This window comes from Idiotropiscis lumnitzeri, chromosome 14, assembly GCF_059441095.1.
Source record: "Idiotropiscis lumnitzeri isolate Australia: NSW breed Sydney's pygmy pipehorse chromosome 14, RoL_Ilum_1.0, whole genome shotgun sequence".
Lineage (NCBI taxonomy): Eukaryota > Metazoa > Chordata > Actinopteri > Syngnathiformes > Syngnathidae > Idiotropiscis > Idiotropiscis lumnitzeri.
In genome coordinates this window covers 9,371,514-9,389,491 of record NC_142404.1, presented here as the reverse complement: position 1 = coordinate 9,389,491, position 17,978 = coordinate 9,371,514, and the positions used below count along the sequence as shown (strand labels likewise).

The window sequence follows — 17,978 nt, the reverse complement described above, 5'->3', positions numbered from 1 at the left end:
AATGTCTGCATCTAATATTTTTCTAGACAAATTATACTATTGTGGCGGCAGAGAGTTCGTGGGGTGCGAAATATTTTCTTCCTGTTGGGAGGGTTGTGTGGGGCATAAGAGAAAAGAATTGAAAAGCACTGGTTTGAATGAATTCATTTTTGAAATATTCCAAACTTATACTTCTTTCACAACTTTCTTGGGGTAACATTTTGATTTAATTCTTGTCATTTTTGTAACTTAAAAATTATCAATTTAAATTGATTCTTGAGACTGACATTTTTAAGTATCAAAAATTCCTTTCTGATCGTCACTCCTTGGCGGTGGCCTTGTAAATCCTCACTTCCTGCTGCGGAAACTCTGCGAGCAGCGTGGCATGGAAAGTGCTCTGGAAGCGCTCAATGAACCTCACGTCTGACTGGAAGCGAACTTTGTTGGACCACAGTAGCGTGGTGCGTCCTCCTGGCGGACAGAAGTGGCACATGGTGTCCAACAGCCGGTCCAGGTCTCCGTGGGGGTAAACCACGTCTGCCGCTAGCACGTAGTCGTAGTGGTGCGACGAGTGTGGGAAGTCTCGTTGGAGGTCGCGACCCCAGGCGAGGGTCGTCACTTGCGGCGTGTGTCTGGAACAACCCTTGGTGTTCCGCATCAGGTTGAAAGACAGATTTGGTAAAACATCAGGAAGATCCGTAGCTGTCACCCAAGCACCTAGATCAGAGAAGAAAAACTAGGTTCTGAAAATGTGTATTCTTGAGTTCTACACGGCAAATGTACTTATTCGCTCACCACCTCATTATGACATGTTATTATTTTTTTTAAATCATGACTTTTTTGGGACATTTTTCATAATTCAGATTTTAATGTAATTTTTTATCAAACAATCAAAATAAAAATCACAAAATAATAGTAAGAAAAGACACTGCATGCAAAGTTTTAATTTCGGGAAGGGGCAGAAGGAAATTTTCTCGGAAGTTTTCTTGTAAATCACCACTTTTTCTAATATCTCAACTTTAATCTGGTAGGTAATTTGAAGGAGGACAACATTCATGATGGCCCATTTTTCATTTCATTTTCATTCTATATTATATACACTATAATAAAATATTCATTATCATAATATATATTTTTTTCAATATGAATTTTAATTTATTTTTTTATCATGAAACTGAAATTTGTTGTCATTCTCTTTTTATCAATTCATTTTCGAGAAATTAAGTAATAAGAGACGACTTGAAAAACGCTTAATTTTTTTATGAGGAATATGGCCACGCCCACCCTCTGAGTCATTGAAGGGACTGATTGCGAACTCTCCATTGGAAATCATTGTACTGTCATTGCTGAGAACGTCCAAAAAACGGTGATCAATTGGCACCAAAATTCATGTGGACATCGCTACCTATGCCCACTTCAACATATCAAAAGGATGAACCTCTCCGTGACTGATTTATATGAGAATGAGAAACTGAGTGAGAAAAAAAATAAATGAAAACTTACGTACCAAGCAAGCTGGCCACTACTGACAGCAAACCTGTGCCTGCTCCAATCTCCAGCACCGCTTTGTCCTTCAGGTTGACCTGCTGCTGGTTGTTCTCCAGGTAGTGGCCCAACGCTATGGCCTGGACATGAAAAGAAACACACTTAACAATACGCTGGATCCTCACTAATCGCTGGGCACAGGGGGCGATAGGGGACCGCTAGTATAAATGCATTGAAAATAAAGAAATAAATTGCCCCCAAATTTTTTGATAAACTTCCAGTGAGTGTTTTCCTTGAAAAACAGATATTGGCTCAGCAAAACAGAAAAACTAAAAAACAATATATTTTTTTGTTTGTTTGTGGGAGGTATGCAAAATGTGTGTGCGTGAGGGCCACTGTAGTGCATTAACATCAAAGAATGAGCCAACTTTCCAATTTTTTTTTTTTTATATACGAGTCGAAGATCATTTTTTTGCCATCAGTTGCAAGCAAAAATTGTGTTTGAATAGTATGAGTCAAGGCATCACTGTATCATCAACATACTCCAGGCCAGACGAGTGCGCCAAAGCAATCTGTGGACTCCCGGATGCTGATGTGTTGACCCACAAAATGGAAGGCCTCTTTTTGCAGTGTATCGTAAACGCTTGACTCCCAGACACGCCGCTTGTCCACCGTCGTCACTTTACAGTCTGACGACAAAACCAACAAGAGCCCAAAACATGAACATGTCAGCTGACCTGACATACAAATGCATACTGGACGCACCATCATCGGTACCTTCCATTTGATCCTTCTCAGGTTGCTTTTGAAGGACTGCTGGACTAATTGAAGACACTCCCTCCATTGAATACTGGAAAAATGCAAAGCTGCATCTCCGTCACTGAGGTGATTGCAGTTAAGATTCAACACTTCCAAGATTTCTTTTTTTTTTTTTTTTAAATCTTCCAACGTTAAAACACAAACGCACTAACCCACACGAACACACAAACAAACACATAATACTGCTTTGTTTTTTCTTAACTTATTTCTGTCATCTGTATTTACTCATGTCACATTACAATTTCAGAATTTCTTTTTAACTAATTTGACTTTTTTTGCGTGACTTTTTAACTTCATGACATTTTTTTTTTACCTGTGCTTCCCCATGCAAGTTCGGCAGTTTAATTTTGAGAAAAATTAGAATGTCTATTTGAACATAGAAAACGACAGTGTTCATCCTCCCGTTTGTTTTGTACGCTGAAATTCAGAGACAAGCGTTGCATTGATGATTTATGCATTTATTTTAAGCTCACTAAAAGCCTCGACGGTTTCGGCATGAGCTGGACTTAGTGTGATAGTCCCTGTGGTCGCCACTGGACCCCCCACAAACACAGCTGCTTTAAGCCCGCCACATCCATGTCAATGACTATTTATTTACAGTGTGATCAGTGACGACAGTTACTGTCTTTGCATAGCAATTAATACCACATATAAAACATTATCTCGCTCATTCGCACGAGTCCCCATAAAATGTATTCCGTAGAAATACTCCTTGCGTGCAGAATGCGTAAAATGAAACATACCTTTATTGAAGCAGTTGACTGGAACCTTCCTTCTGTTTTTTTTTACTTTGACTGCACCCCTCGCCCTTGTTCTCGTGTTTATATGCTGAGGTAGCATCACGGGCACCACGCCCCTAATCTCTGCTTGGGAGAGAGGATGCTACATCATTCTTCTTCTTCTTATTATTATTATTAGTATTTTATATAAAATCCTTTCAATATATAATTTAGATAGCTATATTATATAATGTACTATTTATAGATATATTCTCTTCTGAACATTATTATCCTCAGCATTTTCTTTCTCCTAATCTATTGATAATGGAATGTCATTTGTATAGAGCTTTTCTACCTACGGTACTCAAAGTGCTTCACACTATTACCTCATCTACCTACTGATGACGTGCCGTCAGGAGCAACTCGGGATTCAGTATCTTGCTCAAGATGGAAACAAACAGTTCATTGGCAGCTTCATATCGTAGTATTAATCATTTGTTAGGAATTATACAACTCATATGGCACCATAAGCAAAATTAACTCCTTGAAGATAATTATTATATATTTTACAAGAACAAATGTACAATAATTTAAAGTAATATGAATATATCTTGTTACACCATATATACAGAGTACTGTACATCTAATGTAGTTGTGCCCTTCAAAATAAAATCCTATATATTTGAAAACCATTACTGTAGTACAATTCAAGAAACAGATGCTGAAAATAACTCAAACGTGAATAATAATAATAATTAAGAAATAAATAAAAATAATAATGATAATAATAATAATAATAATAATAATAATAATAGTAAATAACTACATTAAACGAGAAAATAAGACAAATGTCAGAAAACAAATAAATAATTTCTTTCATTGACTTTCAGAAAAAAAATGCCTTTGTGCTTGTCAAACATATACTATTATTATAAGTGCAACCATTATATATATATATATATATATGTATTTTTTTCAATCAATATATTTTAGAATATCAAATAAAATATCGGATGGTTTTAACTGTGGCTCCACAGATTACTGACGGGCCTAACACAACATAAAATTTCTCAATATGACAGATGGCAAGCATCAACATCATCAGTGAGTTTCACTTTGTCACAGTCATGGAAAAGGCATGTGTAATAAGCAGTCAGGGCATTAGCAGCTCGCCTCCTCTGCGGGATTACAGGCGGCTCTATTTCAATTGTCTGCTGCTGCATGATGACTGATTTACTGCCACAAAAAACTCACGGTGCTTTAATTGCTTATTTGTGAGGAACCAACAATACATGATTCTATAAATATGTTTGTCATAAGTCCTGCATAAAGTTCACCGTAGTGGTATCAGGCTAGCCAGTAGGGGTGGGCAAACTTTGGTGCTTGACACATCCATCCATCTTGTTTATCCTAGGGCCGTGGAGCCTATTCCAAATAATTGTGGGGGAGTGGAGGGGCTGAACTGGTCATCAGCCAATAGTTGGGCACATATAAATGAACAAGCATTCACACTGACATTGGCACCTATGGACAACTCGGTCAAAAATAATGGTACCCCATGAAAAGATCATTTGAATAATTTGAGCATAGGGGGACATGGTCATGCCCTCTAATTAGCGCCACACTTGTCATCAAACTTGTAATCAGTCAGTCGGACTATTTAAAGATTGATAAGTCACTTTGCTGTTTGGTGACATAGTGCGTACCACACTACACGTGGCCCAGAGAAAGTGAAGGAAAGGGTCGTCACATGTGATTAGAAAGAAAATTATAAACAAGCACATTAAGGGTAAAGTCTATAAGACCACCTCTAAGCAGTTTTAAGTTCCTGTGACAACAGTTGCACTTATTAGAACTCAGAAATGTAAGATTCACGAGCTGTCACCATCCTCCCTGGATTTGGCCGCGGGAAGAAAATTAATGATAAATTGCAGATGGATAATATGAATGGCAACAAAAGAACCCAGAAACATCCATCCATCCATTATCTGATTTTAGCCACACGAGGGTCGCAGGCGGCTCTGGAGCCTATCCCAGCCGTCTCTGGGCAGTAGGCGGAGTACACCCTGAACTGGTTGCCAGCCAATCACAGGGCACCCAAAAACAAACAACCATCTGCGCTCAAAATCATACCTAAGGAGGATTAAAAGTGTTCAATCAACATATCAGGCATGTCTTTGGAATGTGGGAGGAAACCGGAATACCCAGAGAAAACCCATGGAAGCACGGGGAGAACGTACAAACTCCACACAAGGAGGCCAGGACAGAATCAAACCCACACCCTCTGCACTGTGAGGTAACAAAAGAACCCAGAAACACCCCCCCCCCCACACACACACACACACTCCAAAATAAAATAAAATTAAGGTGAAATCAAAGGTCAAGGTACGCGAAAAAATGTTGTAAAAAAATAAATTATGGCTTAATCTGAGGCATCTGTAAGGATAAAAAGCTGCCAATCAAGCATGCTCTTCATCGCTTGGTAATCCCGCAATTTGGCCTCCAAAGGTCAGTGACGTGTGAACATGTTCTCTTATGTCCGATAATCTCCTGTGCTGCACTTGTTAAAGGGAAGGTGAGGAGAGGATTGTGGTTGCTCAAAAACATCATACCGACAAGAACGTCATCAAGCACATGGTTTGTATTTTAAACTTATTATTTCTTTTAATGTGAATATTTTTAACCACCATTAATGCATACAGTAAATGTCAAAGATACACATTCCTCTTCTTTTTTTTTGCGTCACTTTGGCGACTGTAAATGTATTTTTGCATATAATTTGTTAAATTAATTTATTTTTTGTTAAGTTACAATGTTAAAATATTCAAATTTCAGCTCCAAAGTCCTTTGTTTAGTTTGTAATATTTAGGGTAAAATCCTGTAATCCACTTAGTAACCTACAGTTTTGTGGTACATATTTGAAGTAATAGTTGTCCTACAATTGAAGTACACAGTTTGCTAACATGCATTCACCTCATTTCTTCCAACATTCATATTTAGCATAACACTTACTTGAAATCATAGTAATCTTGAAATATAGTATCAAGAAACTTGAACTTTCACACCTTCATGTGATATTGTTGTTGAACAGAATCCAGCCAAACATAATATATTAAGTCTAACATGAGGATTTAGCATCTTCATCTTCATCATCATCATTTCCTCCCCCAAAATATATCCAAAATAACAACCTCAGATCTGTTATGACGGCCTCATTGTTTTCCTTTGCTGGTGTCATTGAGGTAGTCATGGCAACCAGAGAATCATCCCTGGCAAGAAGACAGAGTGCAGTGATCATGGGAGAGAACATGCGAGCGCTCAACATTCTTGTTGCTTTTGCCTGCTTCGAAATAGTCTGCAGCCATTAGCTGCCAAACTTGGACCATAGCACCACCATGTGGACGTAGATGGGAATATCAACTAAGAACAAATGTACCAGCAAAGGCAACTTTAGATAAGGTTAGGATATTATTGTTATTTAATTAGCATACCATAATAATATTATTGTTATTAATTTTATTACCTCAAACAATCAACTCAATTTTAAAACCTAGAATGGTATATCCATGATTCACAGTAAATTTAATAAGAAAAAACAGTCTACACAAGAAGTGGTAGAACAAATAGGACATACAGGCTACCTGGAGCAATTCAGAATTAAAATGAATTAAAACAAAACATAAAAAATAAAAATAGAATCACAGTCAGTCGTACGAACCACAAATTCAGATTCTATGTGGATGTGTTTTACTAGTTTTTTTTATCACCATCCAATCAGACGACAGAACAATGCTGACGTCACCAAGGGCGAGTGGTATGGCATGGCGAGGACAAATTTGAAACCAGATTGGTTGAAGAAACAGCCCGGATGCCGATATAATTTAAATTACGTGAGCCAGCAGTACGACTGATTCGGAAGGCCATCGGCAGATTAGCCTGACATGGCATTACAAAGGGGCTCTTTTCTAATTGGACCAAAAAAATAAATAAAAACCAAATCCTCGTACCAGTAACGTGGCGACTTGAGTTGCGAATTTAATTCATCCTGTGACCATGCTACAATAAAACAATAAGAAAAAAAAACATATTCTGTGATTTATTTCTTTTCAGTGCGTATGGCGCTCATGCATAACATTTACTATTCAAGGATGGCACAAGACTGCTGAACAGCAAATCAACATTATTTGCAAGAACTCAATTTTTGCATTGTTTTCCCCCACAAAACTCACTTCACTCAAAATTTTAATATGATTCAACTATTATCTTTGTCTTGCATGTCATTCCAAATCCCTTAATTATTAAGTCTCCTCATGTTGTAGTATAAATAAAGTTGTATTGTATTGTATTGTATACTGTAGGACAGTATCGGACATGGTGCAAGTGCAAATAATCTTTGGTTGCCATCTAGTGGTGAATGGTGACAATTCAAAAAATTAGAGTGCATGGTGACAGGGTTGGTAAAGAAATAGTACAAATTTGATGCCCATTGAAATATGGTAAATGGTAAATTATCAGTACGTAGATGAGGTAATAGTGTGAGGCGCTTTGAATGACGAGGTAAAAAAGCGCTCGCTCTACAACCCGTTTACCATGCACAAGGTAGCTCAATGTGCTTCACAGTGTTGTAGATACAACATTAAAAAAAATATGATAAGACATTTAAAAGCAAAGGGGGCACCACCCTAGAAGAATATAAGACATTTAAACGCAAATCAAGGAAGTAAAATTTAATTGACTAAAATTCTTAAAAGAATGTACAGCGCAAGAACAAGATTTTGCAAAGATTGATCGTCGGAATGCTTTAAAAGACCTGACTCATAGAATGGGGGGAAAATAAAATTGACGTTTCCAACCTGGATTCAAAGCATATACACTTGGGGCTAACTTGAGTTCTGTTAACGTCTGATTCCATTTGCGTGCAGCATAGCAACAAAATGCTGATTTGCTTTTTGCATTGAACTCTGCGCTCGACTAATTGACCCGAGTCTGCTGACCTCAGAACCCATGCTTGGTTTATATTCAAATAGCATTTCTTTCTTGACTGCAGGACCTAAGCTATTCGAGTAATGAGTTTCTAGTTTTTAGATATGCGTGTGGTCGCATAAAGAATTAAATACATCTCAAGGCACCACTGTATCAGAATTTAGGTTGTAAATGTTGGCCAGCGCTTCTGATCGTGTTTAGGCCAGCAGCGAAGGCCTTGCTGGTCTTGACCCCTCACCACTGACTCATACAGTATCATTCTTTCACTCTCCTTCTCATGTCGTTAAATAAGGCAACCCAAATATTAGGAACGTTTCTGAACTCTTGTATTGGAAGTGTTTCATTGTGCAGCTGTACCTAATGTGTTGGCCTGATGATTCGCTGACAAGGGGATTTATTACGTGAGGGCGAACAACACGCCTGTGAAAAGTGTCATGTTATAAGCGTGTGCTCGTGTGTGTGCGTCACAGGACGACAGCTGACAGCGTGAACAGGTGCGGCGGCGAAGATTTGGTGCGTTTGTATCCCCTGTCTTTTTGTGTGTGTGTGTGTGTGTTCGTGCGCGTGTGTGCGCACGCATATGGCCCCAAATGTAAGCATGTGGCACAGGCAAGCAGCACGGGCGACAATGGGCGCTTGTGTGGGCCATGCGGGCGGGAAACCCAATATGCAAGGACACGGTTGCAGCTCAAGCTGCAGCTGTTTCGTCTTCTCTTCTCCTTCTGCTGCACCAAAACATGGCGATGACACCAGCAGGCCTCAGCATGACCAACTGGCCCACCTCCCATTTCATTTTCGCATGCAGTGAAACTCTACAGGCTTTTTATCTATCTATCTATCTATCGTGTACTTTTTCCTCATAGAAGTACCACAACTTTGAGTGTGATTGGAATATTGTATTTTGTTATTTTACTGTTCTTTTGTTTTTATGACTTTTCTATCATCCTATTTTGTAATGTTCAGAAATGAGGTTTTTTTTAATTACAAATTTATTTTCATAAAATTGCAAATTGACTGACATAAAATTGATACTTTTTTTTCTTGGAAAAATATATTTTAAATCTGAATTTTAGATCTTAAAATTAGAACTTTACTCTCATCATTTTTTTTTCACGTAAAATGACCACAATATTGCCACAAAACGTTTCTCTCCCAAAATGACTTTTTCTTGCAAAATTGTCGCTCATAAAATCACGAAATTACTGTAAAATTGCAACTTGTAAAAGGGTGACTTTTTCATGGAAAATTATGACTTTAAGTACTTTTTGTAAAATTTCGAAAAATGGAAATGTAAGTCTTGAAATTACGACTTATTGATAATGGCCCAAATATTTCCTCTCTTATGTTATTTATTCATTTATTTTTATTAATGAACCAACTAATATTTTTAGATGTTATTAAAAACGTATTTTGTCCATCTCTCTCTCTCTTTCTCTCTGTCTACGTGCATATGAGCACATTCATTCAATATCTTCAGTGACTTTAAAACACTATAAATAATATTTATTAATAATAAAATATTGTAAAATAGCGACCAATAATATCGTATTTTTCTTCTCATTGTTTTAATTTGGGAATGTAATATTTTCTGAAATAATATAATAGAATAGTAATCGTAAATATTTATGGATATTATCATTATTATCATTATTAATATGTTGCTTATCAATTATGTTGTGTAACGTACTACAACTACTGGAGTACTGTCCACTTCACTTGTAATAATGATGATGATGATGATGAAGCAAAACAAAGTGTCGTCACGGTCACGTGTGGTCATTCGCTCCACTATCCGCGCTCGCGCCTTTTTTTCCCCTTTTGCGTGCGCGTGTGTGAAATTTAAGAATGCCCACACACTCCGTCACACAAGAGCACGTACGACCGAACCCACGCGTGGCGGCGGACGAGAAGAAGTTCTGACGATGACGATGATGATCTTCTTGCTCTTTCTTCTACTCTGCATACACTGTGAGTGTTTCCAAAACCAAAACCCAAAAACTTTGACACTTGTTTGCATGTTGTTCTCTGTTCATGTAATGTGAACGAGCAATAGTTTGCTGATCGCTTGCATGTGCAAAACCTGCACATGTCATCAGTGTTTGTTCAGGTAACTCTGAAATGGCGTTAGAATGATGCTTGGGGCATTTTTGTTGATTATAAAGAATTTCAAGTGCGCTCTACGCTAAATAAAAAGTAGGAATTGTGATGATTATAATTTGGAACTTTAATCATGCGTTTAAAAATTCCAATAATACAAGTTCTAAATGGATGAGCAAAAAATACGTTTCTATGAATAAAAAAAAAAATGCCTTTGGGCATTTTCTTCACAATTTGTCTGAAGTCATGTTTTGTTTTTATAACTACAATTTTAACTGAAATACCACGCGTTGACAAATCCTTTTTTTTTTTGTGCGTGTTTATTACACGTTTGTAATATAGTCGTGAAGGTTCTTGAGAAGCAGGGAGCGGTATTGTGTCTCCATTCAACCGAGTCGCTGATGATGTTTGAAGCCGAGATGTGCGAGGCTGATGAGAGACGGTCACGTGGTCTTTATGGTGCAGATAACTCCCCCGTTGACCGCCATTTATCAGCACTAAACTTTCTTTTGAAGTTGGGTCGGTTTAATGATTGCTTCTCATAATCTGTTTACTTAAAAGGCAGATCAAGCAGAAGTAGTCCAAATATTAGAAACATCCTTGGGAGGTGGAATTTTGTATTGCATCCGATTTTTTTGTGTATCATCATCATTCGTGGGAAGAACTTGCTCATTTCTGACCCCAAAGTCAAACCACAACTTCAGGCTTAACCTTAGAGCTCAGATTTGACCCTTAAATGTCTCATGAAAGCTCCATGATAAAATGTCAGCATCTAATGAAAACCAGTACCTTTTGAAAATCCAACAATTTCCAAAAATTGTAAGGCTCAGTTTTGATTCACACAGTCCGAGACGTTTTAACAGAACGCTGAATTTACTAGGGGGCGTTTTTAATATTTTGATCCTCCAGGGTAGTGAATTGAGATCATCAAGTATTCGTTTCCATTTCCATTCAGTTTGTCTGTGGCCTCAATTATAGACACGCGATTTAATTTCTGCAGCAGGTCTTGCATTGGATCTTGTTAAAATGGTGCAGGTGTGCCTTTAATGTAGCGTACCGCTCATTTTTCCATTTGAATCCAATGTGTTCAAATACACTCGATGGTCTCTCCTTCATTCTTCATTCTGCTCCGGCTTCTTTTGTGGGGGCGGATGCTTGAGAAGGACGTTATCAGCATCGCCTTGACTCCGCCCCTTCTGAAAGTCATCCGTCACGTTTACATTCCAAAACAGCAGTGCGCCTGGTACCAACAGACACCACAAACACACTTACACACATGCACACACACGCGACACACGCCTGGCAATCCCCTCACAAATTGTGTGTTAATGTTGAGATGGTGAAATTTCAAAGAAAGAAATCTTTCAGGACTCAAACTAGAGTCAATTTTTCTAGAGGTTATTCTGTTGATTAATTGAATAATCCGATATTTTATTTTGTATTAATTCTATAATTATTGCCTTTTCCCATGATGACTGCTTATTAACGTTTAATGTTGTCTATTTGGTAATGTTTAGTGATTAAAAACAGCTACTAAACGACAATTAAGCAATCTCATCAACGTTTTGAAAGTGGTTCAATTACTGGTTTGGGTGTTGTTGTCCAAAGTTAAAGCAGATGTTTGCAAATGTCTTGTCTTGATTAGCCAAAATGTTACCAGTCTGCTTTCATGGAGGACTGCCGGAATTAATGAATCATTACTGTTGAGAGGTTGAAACTTGCTGATTTGTTTGATAATGAATTAGTTGTCGATTTATCAATTCATTTTGACACCCTAAAAGGCTCTTTAATCCGTCACAGTATTTCATAGCAACCCCCCCGATATCGTGCAATGGGCATAATAAGCGATTATTTGACCATGGAAAATTCTGCTGATAGTGCAAAACGGATTCTTGATCAGTGCCTTGAAGCCACCCGAGTCAAAAAGGAGCGCATTGCATAGCTGCAACCTGCAACTAATTTGCTCTTATAAAGGTTCCGTGCTCTGAAAATCGTTAAAGAATAACATGCTTCTATTTATTTTGGGAGAAAATTTGGATTTCGGAGCATTTCGGAACAAGAATTGTTCTCTGTTGGCCAAATTTTGTGGAGGATGACTTTTTCAATCTAAGCATTCAAACGTGCTTCAAATACATTTCTGGCTTTTGAGCGACACACATGCAGATTCATACACACATTGATCAGTCCCCACTGGTGACCAGGCTGGAGAAAATTTTGACTGTCCCCGAGTACAACCGGGCCTGCTAAATGTCAAACGGAGCCAACACAATGAAGAGACACGGTTGCTATAAGACGCCCGCATTTTGGGAACTAAACAATCAGAAGAAAGTTGTTTTGCATATCAAATTAAGGAAAATAGCTACCCAACCAGAGCAAAGCTTATTTATATATTGAATATTTTTAATACTAATGATAAAACAGACAAAAATAGTTTGAAAATGGAAATCCTGCATTTGCAACCCCAAATTATCTTACGCACCCGATAAAACAGGGGTCTGAAACTCAATGCCCGGGGGCCATTTGTGGTCACCAGGATGATATTTTGCAGCCCCCTACTTGACATCAAAGTTTAACGTTAGTGCGACCCCCAAGTTTTCCACAAAAGCTGACTTCTGAATTTCATTTTTTTTTTTTTGGTGAGTTTTCTACTTCTGCATTCTCCCACATTCCAAAAACGTAAGGGAAACACAAAGTTGATCATTCATATTGCGTCTTGCAGGTCCTGTCAGTATGTCAGTGACAGTGAGCTCTACTAAAACCAAAGTGGAGGTCCATGAACACACAGGTGAGAGCGCTTCGTCTCCTGCTTGTTTTTTAAACCTTCTTGAAAATGTGCTGTATCATTCGTTGAAACAAGCTGTTCTTGCATTTATGCTTCGTCTGAAGGCAAAATCAAATTGAAACCTTTAGAGGCTCTAGTTTACTATAGTGACCAAATTGATGAGCCACTTAGCGCCATCCCTGGCGCTATAAAAGATGGATGGAATAAAATTTTTAAAAAATGCTGGCATTAACTGGCTGTGTAAAATTGGATAAGAAGTTGGGCTGCAATTAATGATTATTTTGTCAATTATATATAAATTGATAAGTTTTGCGTTTGCAACCTCTTTAAAAAATAAAAAACAAAAAAACAGGACATTATTTCAAATGACAATGCAGAAAATGCACAAACATAAATGTATTATTATTCAGATCCTGGTTCCGTCCGCAACTCTAAAAACTGGTAAAAATATTGCTCAATTTTCAGGTTTCCAAAGTAAAAGCGGATGTTTGCCAATGGCTTATTTGGAAAAAACAACAAATAATCAGCTTTCTTTCATGGAAAACTGCAGAAGTCAAAGAGAGGGTGGCATTCCAAGTTTTTAGACAATTTTGAAATTATACAAGGTCTCCAAACATTTAATCAGAAATCAAAATTACATTTAATATATATGAAATGTATAAATATATTTTTCTAAATAATTTGAGGTATGTTGGAAGAAAAAGAAAAAAAATACGCAAGAAAAGATCAGAAAATGTTCGGTACGGTGGCAATGAAGCAGATTGCAACCTTCCCCTTTACAACGTTCCAACATCGATTTAATTTTGAGCCCTCGATTGGAATACGAAAGAGGTCACGGAACGTCACAAATAAAAAACAAACGCAGCCACGACGTCATCAGCTCACATAAGCGTGTCCTTATCTTCCAGATGCTGTTCTGTCCTGCGACTTCCGCACCGAAAAGGATCAGAACCCTCGAATCGAGTGGAAGAAGAAAGGAAAAGCCGTGACCTTTGTCTACTTTAATAACAAATTCACCGGTGGGTGCCGACTTCTCGTAATGTTTTGTGGAGTTTGAAACAGCAATTTGTTTCTTCGCTGATTTCCCATCAACGCAGGCTCGTACGCAGGCCGGGCCAAGATGGAGGGAGCCACTCTGACCATTCACTCAGTGACCCAGAAAGATTCCGGGGAGTATCGCTGTGAGGTGACCGCCGGCGACGACCACGTCAGCTTCGGAGAGGCCACCGTCACCCTCGATGTGCACGGTATGCGTCTGTGAGCCACAATATTAGGTACACCTGCACAATACAATGCAGAAGCTGTGGTAACAAAAAATCAGTCTCAAATATATATTAATTCTTGCTTTTAATTGGCTCGAAAATATTGCAAAAAGCATGAAGCTGTTTTAACAAACAACCACAGGAACATAATAAAAAAAAAAAACTTTTTTCTTCTTGAATGCCTGTATCACTGTCATATCTATTTTTGTTAATGTTTATTTTGAAATATTTCTATCATTTCATATCATTTGTTATTTGGAAAGGTAGACTTTTAGTCACATTTTATAATTTTTTTTATTATTACTTTAATGAGTAGATTTTAAATACAATCGATGTGGTGTAATCAAATTGTGTGACTCAGTCATTTGAATTCGCGGCTGGTTTTAGATGTTATAGATGTGTAATAAATGGCATTGCTTCGAATATTCTGCAAATGCTGCTATTGTGTGTGTCCTCAGTGCCGCCACACATCCCATCTTGCGAGGTGCCCCACTCGGTGTTTGTGGGCTCTGACCTGGAGCTCCTGTGCAAAGACAAGCAGAGCGTGCCCCCGGCGACGTACAGCTGGTACAAAGACAACAGGGCCCTGAAGGTTTCGTCCAACACGCCTTACAGAATGGACACGCACAGAGGCACGCTGGTGAGTGAGCTCCGGCTGTGTGACACATGGCGCGTGGAGCACAAAGCACACGTTTGTGCACTCGTATGGACTCGTGAAGGAACACATGTGCAGCTGTTGCTCTTCTTCTCACTTTCACTCTTCGGCCAGAGCAGAAGTTGACAAGCGTTTCCAAAGTGGATTCTGGGATGTATCGTTGCGAGTCCTCCAACAGTGTGGGCGCACCCAAGAGCTGCGTGGCACAACAACTGAAAGTTATTGACTGTAGGTTGAGTTTTTATTTCACCCCTAACTCTTATGTGCTTTACATGTAGACTCAGGAAAAATTGTTTTTGGGCGGGGGAACAGATCCGGTGGATAGCGCCATTTTGATAGCTGGCGCTTCAGGTTTTGTGATTCTCACGCTCCTCTTCTGCATCTGTGTGTGCGTGTGCCGACATCGAGGATGCTGCAAGAGTGAGTAATGTTTTAGTGTAGTCCTTGTGTGCGGCTTACAAAGCAAACTTGACAAATATAAACACAATGATGTATTGGGAACGTATTCATGGTACATGGTACGAAGCAAAGTAAGACACATTTCAGTAGCAGGAAACAAAGCCCAAGAGTAAAATATAATACACAAGACATTGTACATACGTTAGGATTATATAAATTTTTTAACTAAAAAAAAAACTATTAAGACCAAGACAAATCATTTCAAACATTTCTACCATTAATTTGACCCTTAACCTGTAAAATTCAATTGATTCAAATTTAGTTTTAGTATTAGTTTTATTTATTTTAATTTTTTTTTTAAATTAATCATTTTTACTATCTGGATTATTTGTCAAATGCAAAATTAAAAATATTGATTATTGTATAATAAAATAAACTAAACTACAGTTCTCCAACAGCTCACCTTCCTTCTTCTATTGCTATGGATGTACAACAATTTCACAAAAATGATACTTTTAGTTAGTTTTATAAACGTAAAATGTAGTTAAAACTAATCCGATTTTTTTAAAGACGGATTTTTTTTAACAACGTAGTTTCTTTCAGTTTTAGTTAAATTTTTTTGTTAGTTTTCGTTAGCTACAATAATCTAGGTCAATATATATATATATATATATATATATATATATATATATATATATATATATATATATATATATATATATATCATAAATGACTTGAGTGACTGTGACAATGCAAATGCCTGACCATCTCCCATTTTTGTCCCTCCAACCAGAAGAGAAGAAAACAAAAAGGTGAGTTGCTAGTCTATTGTTTTGCCCAACCACTTTTGAACTATTTAAGCAGCTTGTCCAGTTTGTGTTGCAGCGCCAAGTCGTACAACCCTCCTCCTCCCCCACCCATCCACAACGTGAGTCATGTTTGTTTGGGTTGCTGACAACCAAAGAACCTGGCTTATCCAAAGAACGAATCGATTTTCTGTCTGTTCTCCACAGATCAAGACCTACAAACCGACTCAGTCCTTCATGATCTGATTTGGGCGATGATGTCAAGGCAATCCAGAATTCAACATTTATTGTTCAAAGCACTGAACTGTTCAGCCCACGCTGGTATGTTCTCAAAGACCAAAACCGAAAGCAGACTTTTGTCATAATCCCTGCTGGACCCCGGACACAGATGTGGATCAAGGGCAATTTCTATGTCAATTGTCTATGTAATACAGGGTTAAAATTTTTTTTTTAAAGGTTTGATGATTTGCCATTTCTGTGAGGGGCAAAGGAATTCCACTCTCACTAAAGGCGCCAGTATTATAATCATGCCCTCTCACTTATTTTGGCAAAGTAACAAAGATTCCCACTGAATTGCATCTATTTTTCCACACACAGAACCTATATTTTTCTTGTTATGTTCTTATACTCTGTTTTACAAAACTATATGTGTTTGTGCGTGTAAATGTGTTATAGTTACTCTTTTTCACTTTTGTTTGCGTGTGAGTTAAGAAAGAAATGAACGGGTGTCTGCAAACACTGAAGGAAATGTGTATGAATTGCAACATTTATAGTTTCACAAATCTAGTCTAGTAGTAAAAAAAAAAAATTTAAATCAAGCCGCATATTCCAAAATGACTTTTGAGTTTGTCTTTCTTTATGTTGAAAGTGGTTTGTCATAAAAAAACATTAATTCATTGCACATATATTAATACGTGCATTAAAAAACAGTCAACAAATTCCCATTTAGAGTAAGATTTTCATAAATAATGACATTTAATTTAAAATAGGAAAAACAGTTCCCGTACAAAAACAAAAACAATTATCGTCTTATTTAAAATAACAAAAGAACTACATGAATACATTAAATAAATAAATAAATCATATTAGAAACCGTCGATTGTCAAAATAATAACACAAACAGCGCCAAAATATTCACTATTTGTAGTCAAATAAATATTACATTAACCAGATCCACCTATTCCCTCCCACTGATGTCTGTGTACATTGTGTTCTACATACAGAATGAAATATCTTTCACACAGAGCGAATATGACCGTTATGTGCATAGCGTATGTTGACATCAGTATTTTGTGTATTTTTACTGTGCCGTACAAAAAAAACAAAACAAAACAACGAGCTTTTTACACGAGTATATCTCCTGAGCAGTAAATGTGTGTTGTACTACTAGTACATGGCCACGAGAGGGAGACATTGCACTGAATGTTGGTGGCCCGACGAATTGATGGCGCCTTTATTCATTTAGCATGAACTCTATGAAGATTAGTTGAATTAATTTTGCATTTCATTTTGCTTTCTCCTCTTTACCATTTTTATCATTTTTATTATTGTCCTAGTCCATTAAAAGTTTTGACATGCGCTGGTCTCTTGTGTTGTTTTCCCTATTCCCTTGATGATAAAAAAAGAGAGCACCCATTGCCAAAGTTCTTCATAAGGGTAAAAAAAAACCAGTAGCCAATATTTAAAATATATTTATTTTGCTAACATAATTAGCAACGTTTAATCAAATCCGGCATCTCAAATGACGAAACGAGCGCCTTTTACTTTGAAGAGTCGCCCCATATTTCCGTTTCCTGTTTAATGTTCCTCGTTCGTCATTCTGACAGTAGCGGTGCATTAGTCAATGAGGAATTACTATTTGTGTCTGTACGTTTATGCCCCTCTTCACAGCGAAGCTGATTAAAGTGTTGAGTGCAGCTAAAGACTCTGCTCTCTTACCGGAGCGTCTGTAGTGGTCAATAAATGCAAATAACCAGTTCAGAGGTCGAACGT

The 17,978-nt window shown here is 37.6% G+C and overlaps 2 protein-coding genes across 4 annotated transcripts; one reads left to right on the top strand and one right to left on the bottom strand.

Annotated features, from left to right (window-relative positions):
- Window positions 1-298: 298 nt before the first annotated feature.
- Window positions 299-2,289, bottom strand: LOC148323356 (methyltransferase-like protein 21E). Of its 2 annotated transcripts, XM_088314897.1 has the most exons (4): window positions 2,230-2,289; window positions 2,008-2,153; window positions 1,487-1,604; window positions 299-696 (listed from the first exon to the last, which is right to left on the bottom strand). In XM_088314897.1, the coding sequence occupies exons 1-4, from the start codon at window positions 2,246-2,248 to the stop codon at window positions 299-301; spliced, it is 681 nt and encodes a 226-aa protein (XP_088171023.1). In that variant the 5' UTR covers window positions 2,249-2,289. The 2 variants fall into 2 exon arrangements, with proteins under 2 accessions (XP_088171023.1, XP_088171022.1); XM_088314896.1 differs by having other exon boundaries at window positions 2,008-2,260.
- Window positions 2,290-9,813: 7,524 nt separating this feature from the next.
- On the top strand, window positions 9,814-17,564 carry jam2b (junctional adhesion molecule 2b). Of its 2 annotated transcripts, none has more exons than XM_088315310.1 (10): window positions 9,814-9,953; window positions 12,802-12,867; window positions 13,773-13,883; window positions 13,962-14,111; window positions 14,585-14,766; window positions 14,901-15,009; window positions 15,094-15,201; window positions 15,974-15,992; window positions 16,066-16,108; window positions 16,194-17,564. In XM_088315310.1, the coding sequence occupies exons 1-10, from the start codon at window positions 9,908-9,910 to the stop codon at window positions 16,230-16,232; spliced, it is 873 nt and encodes a 290-aa protein (XP_088171436.1). In that variant the 5' UTR covers window positions 9,814-9,907; the 3' UTR covers window positions 16,233-17,564. The 2 variants fall into 2 exon arrangements, with proteins under 2 accessions (XP_088171436.1, XP_088171435.1); XM_088315309.1 differs by having other exon boundaries at window positions 16,054-16,108.
- The last annotated feature ends 414 nt before the right edge of the window (window positions 17,565-17,978 follow it).

Bases quoted from the DNA above. Each gene is read 5' to 3' on its own strand.
- jam2b (XM_088315309.1), top strand. From the start codon at position 9,908: ATGACGATGATGATCTTCTTGCTCTTTCTTCTACTCTGCATACACT. The intron at 13,884-13,961 runs GTGGGTGCCGAC...CCATCAACGCAG, and splicing joins CTTTAATAACAAATTCACCG to GCTCGTACGCAGGCCGGGCC. The intron at 14,767-14,900 runs GTGAGTGAGCTC...CGGCCAGAGCAG, and splicing joins ACACGCACAGAGGCACGCTG to AAGTTGACAAGCGTTTCCAA.
- LOC148323356 (XM_088314896.1), bottom strand. From the start codon at position 2,235: ATGATGGTGCGTCCAGTATGCATTTGTATGTCAGGTCAGCTGACATGT. The intron at 1,605-2,007 runs GTATGTTGATGA...TTTCATGTCCAG, and splicing joins GCGCACTCGTCTGGCCTGGA to GCCATAGCGTTGGGCCACTA. The intron at 697-1,486 runs GTACGTAAGTTT...TCTCTGATCTAG, and splicing joins AGTAGTGGCCAGCTTGCTTG to GTGCTTGGGTGACAGCTACG.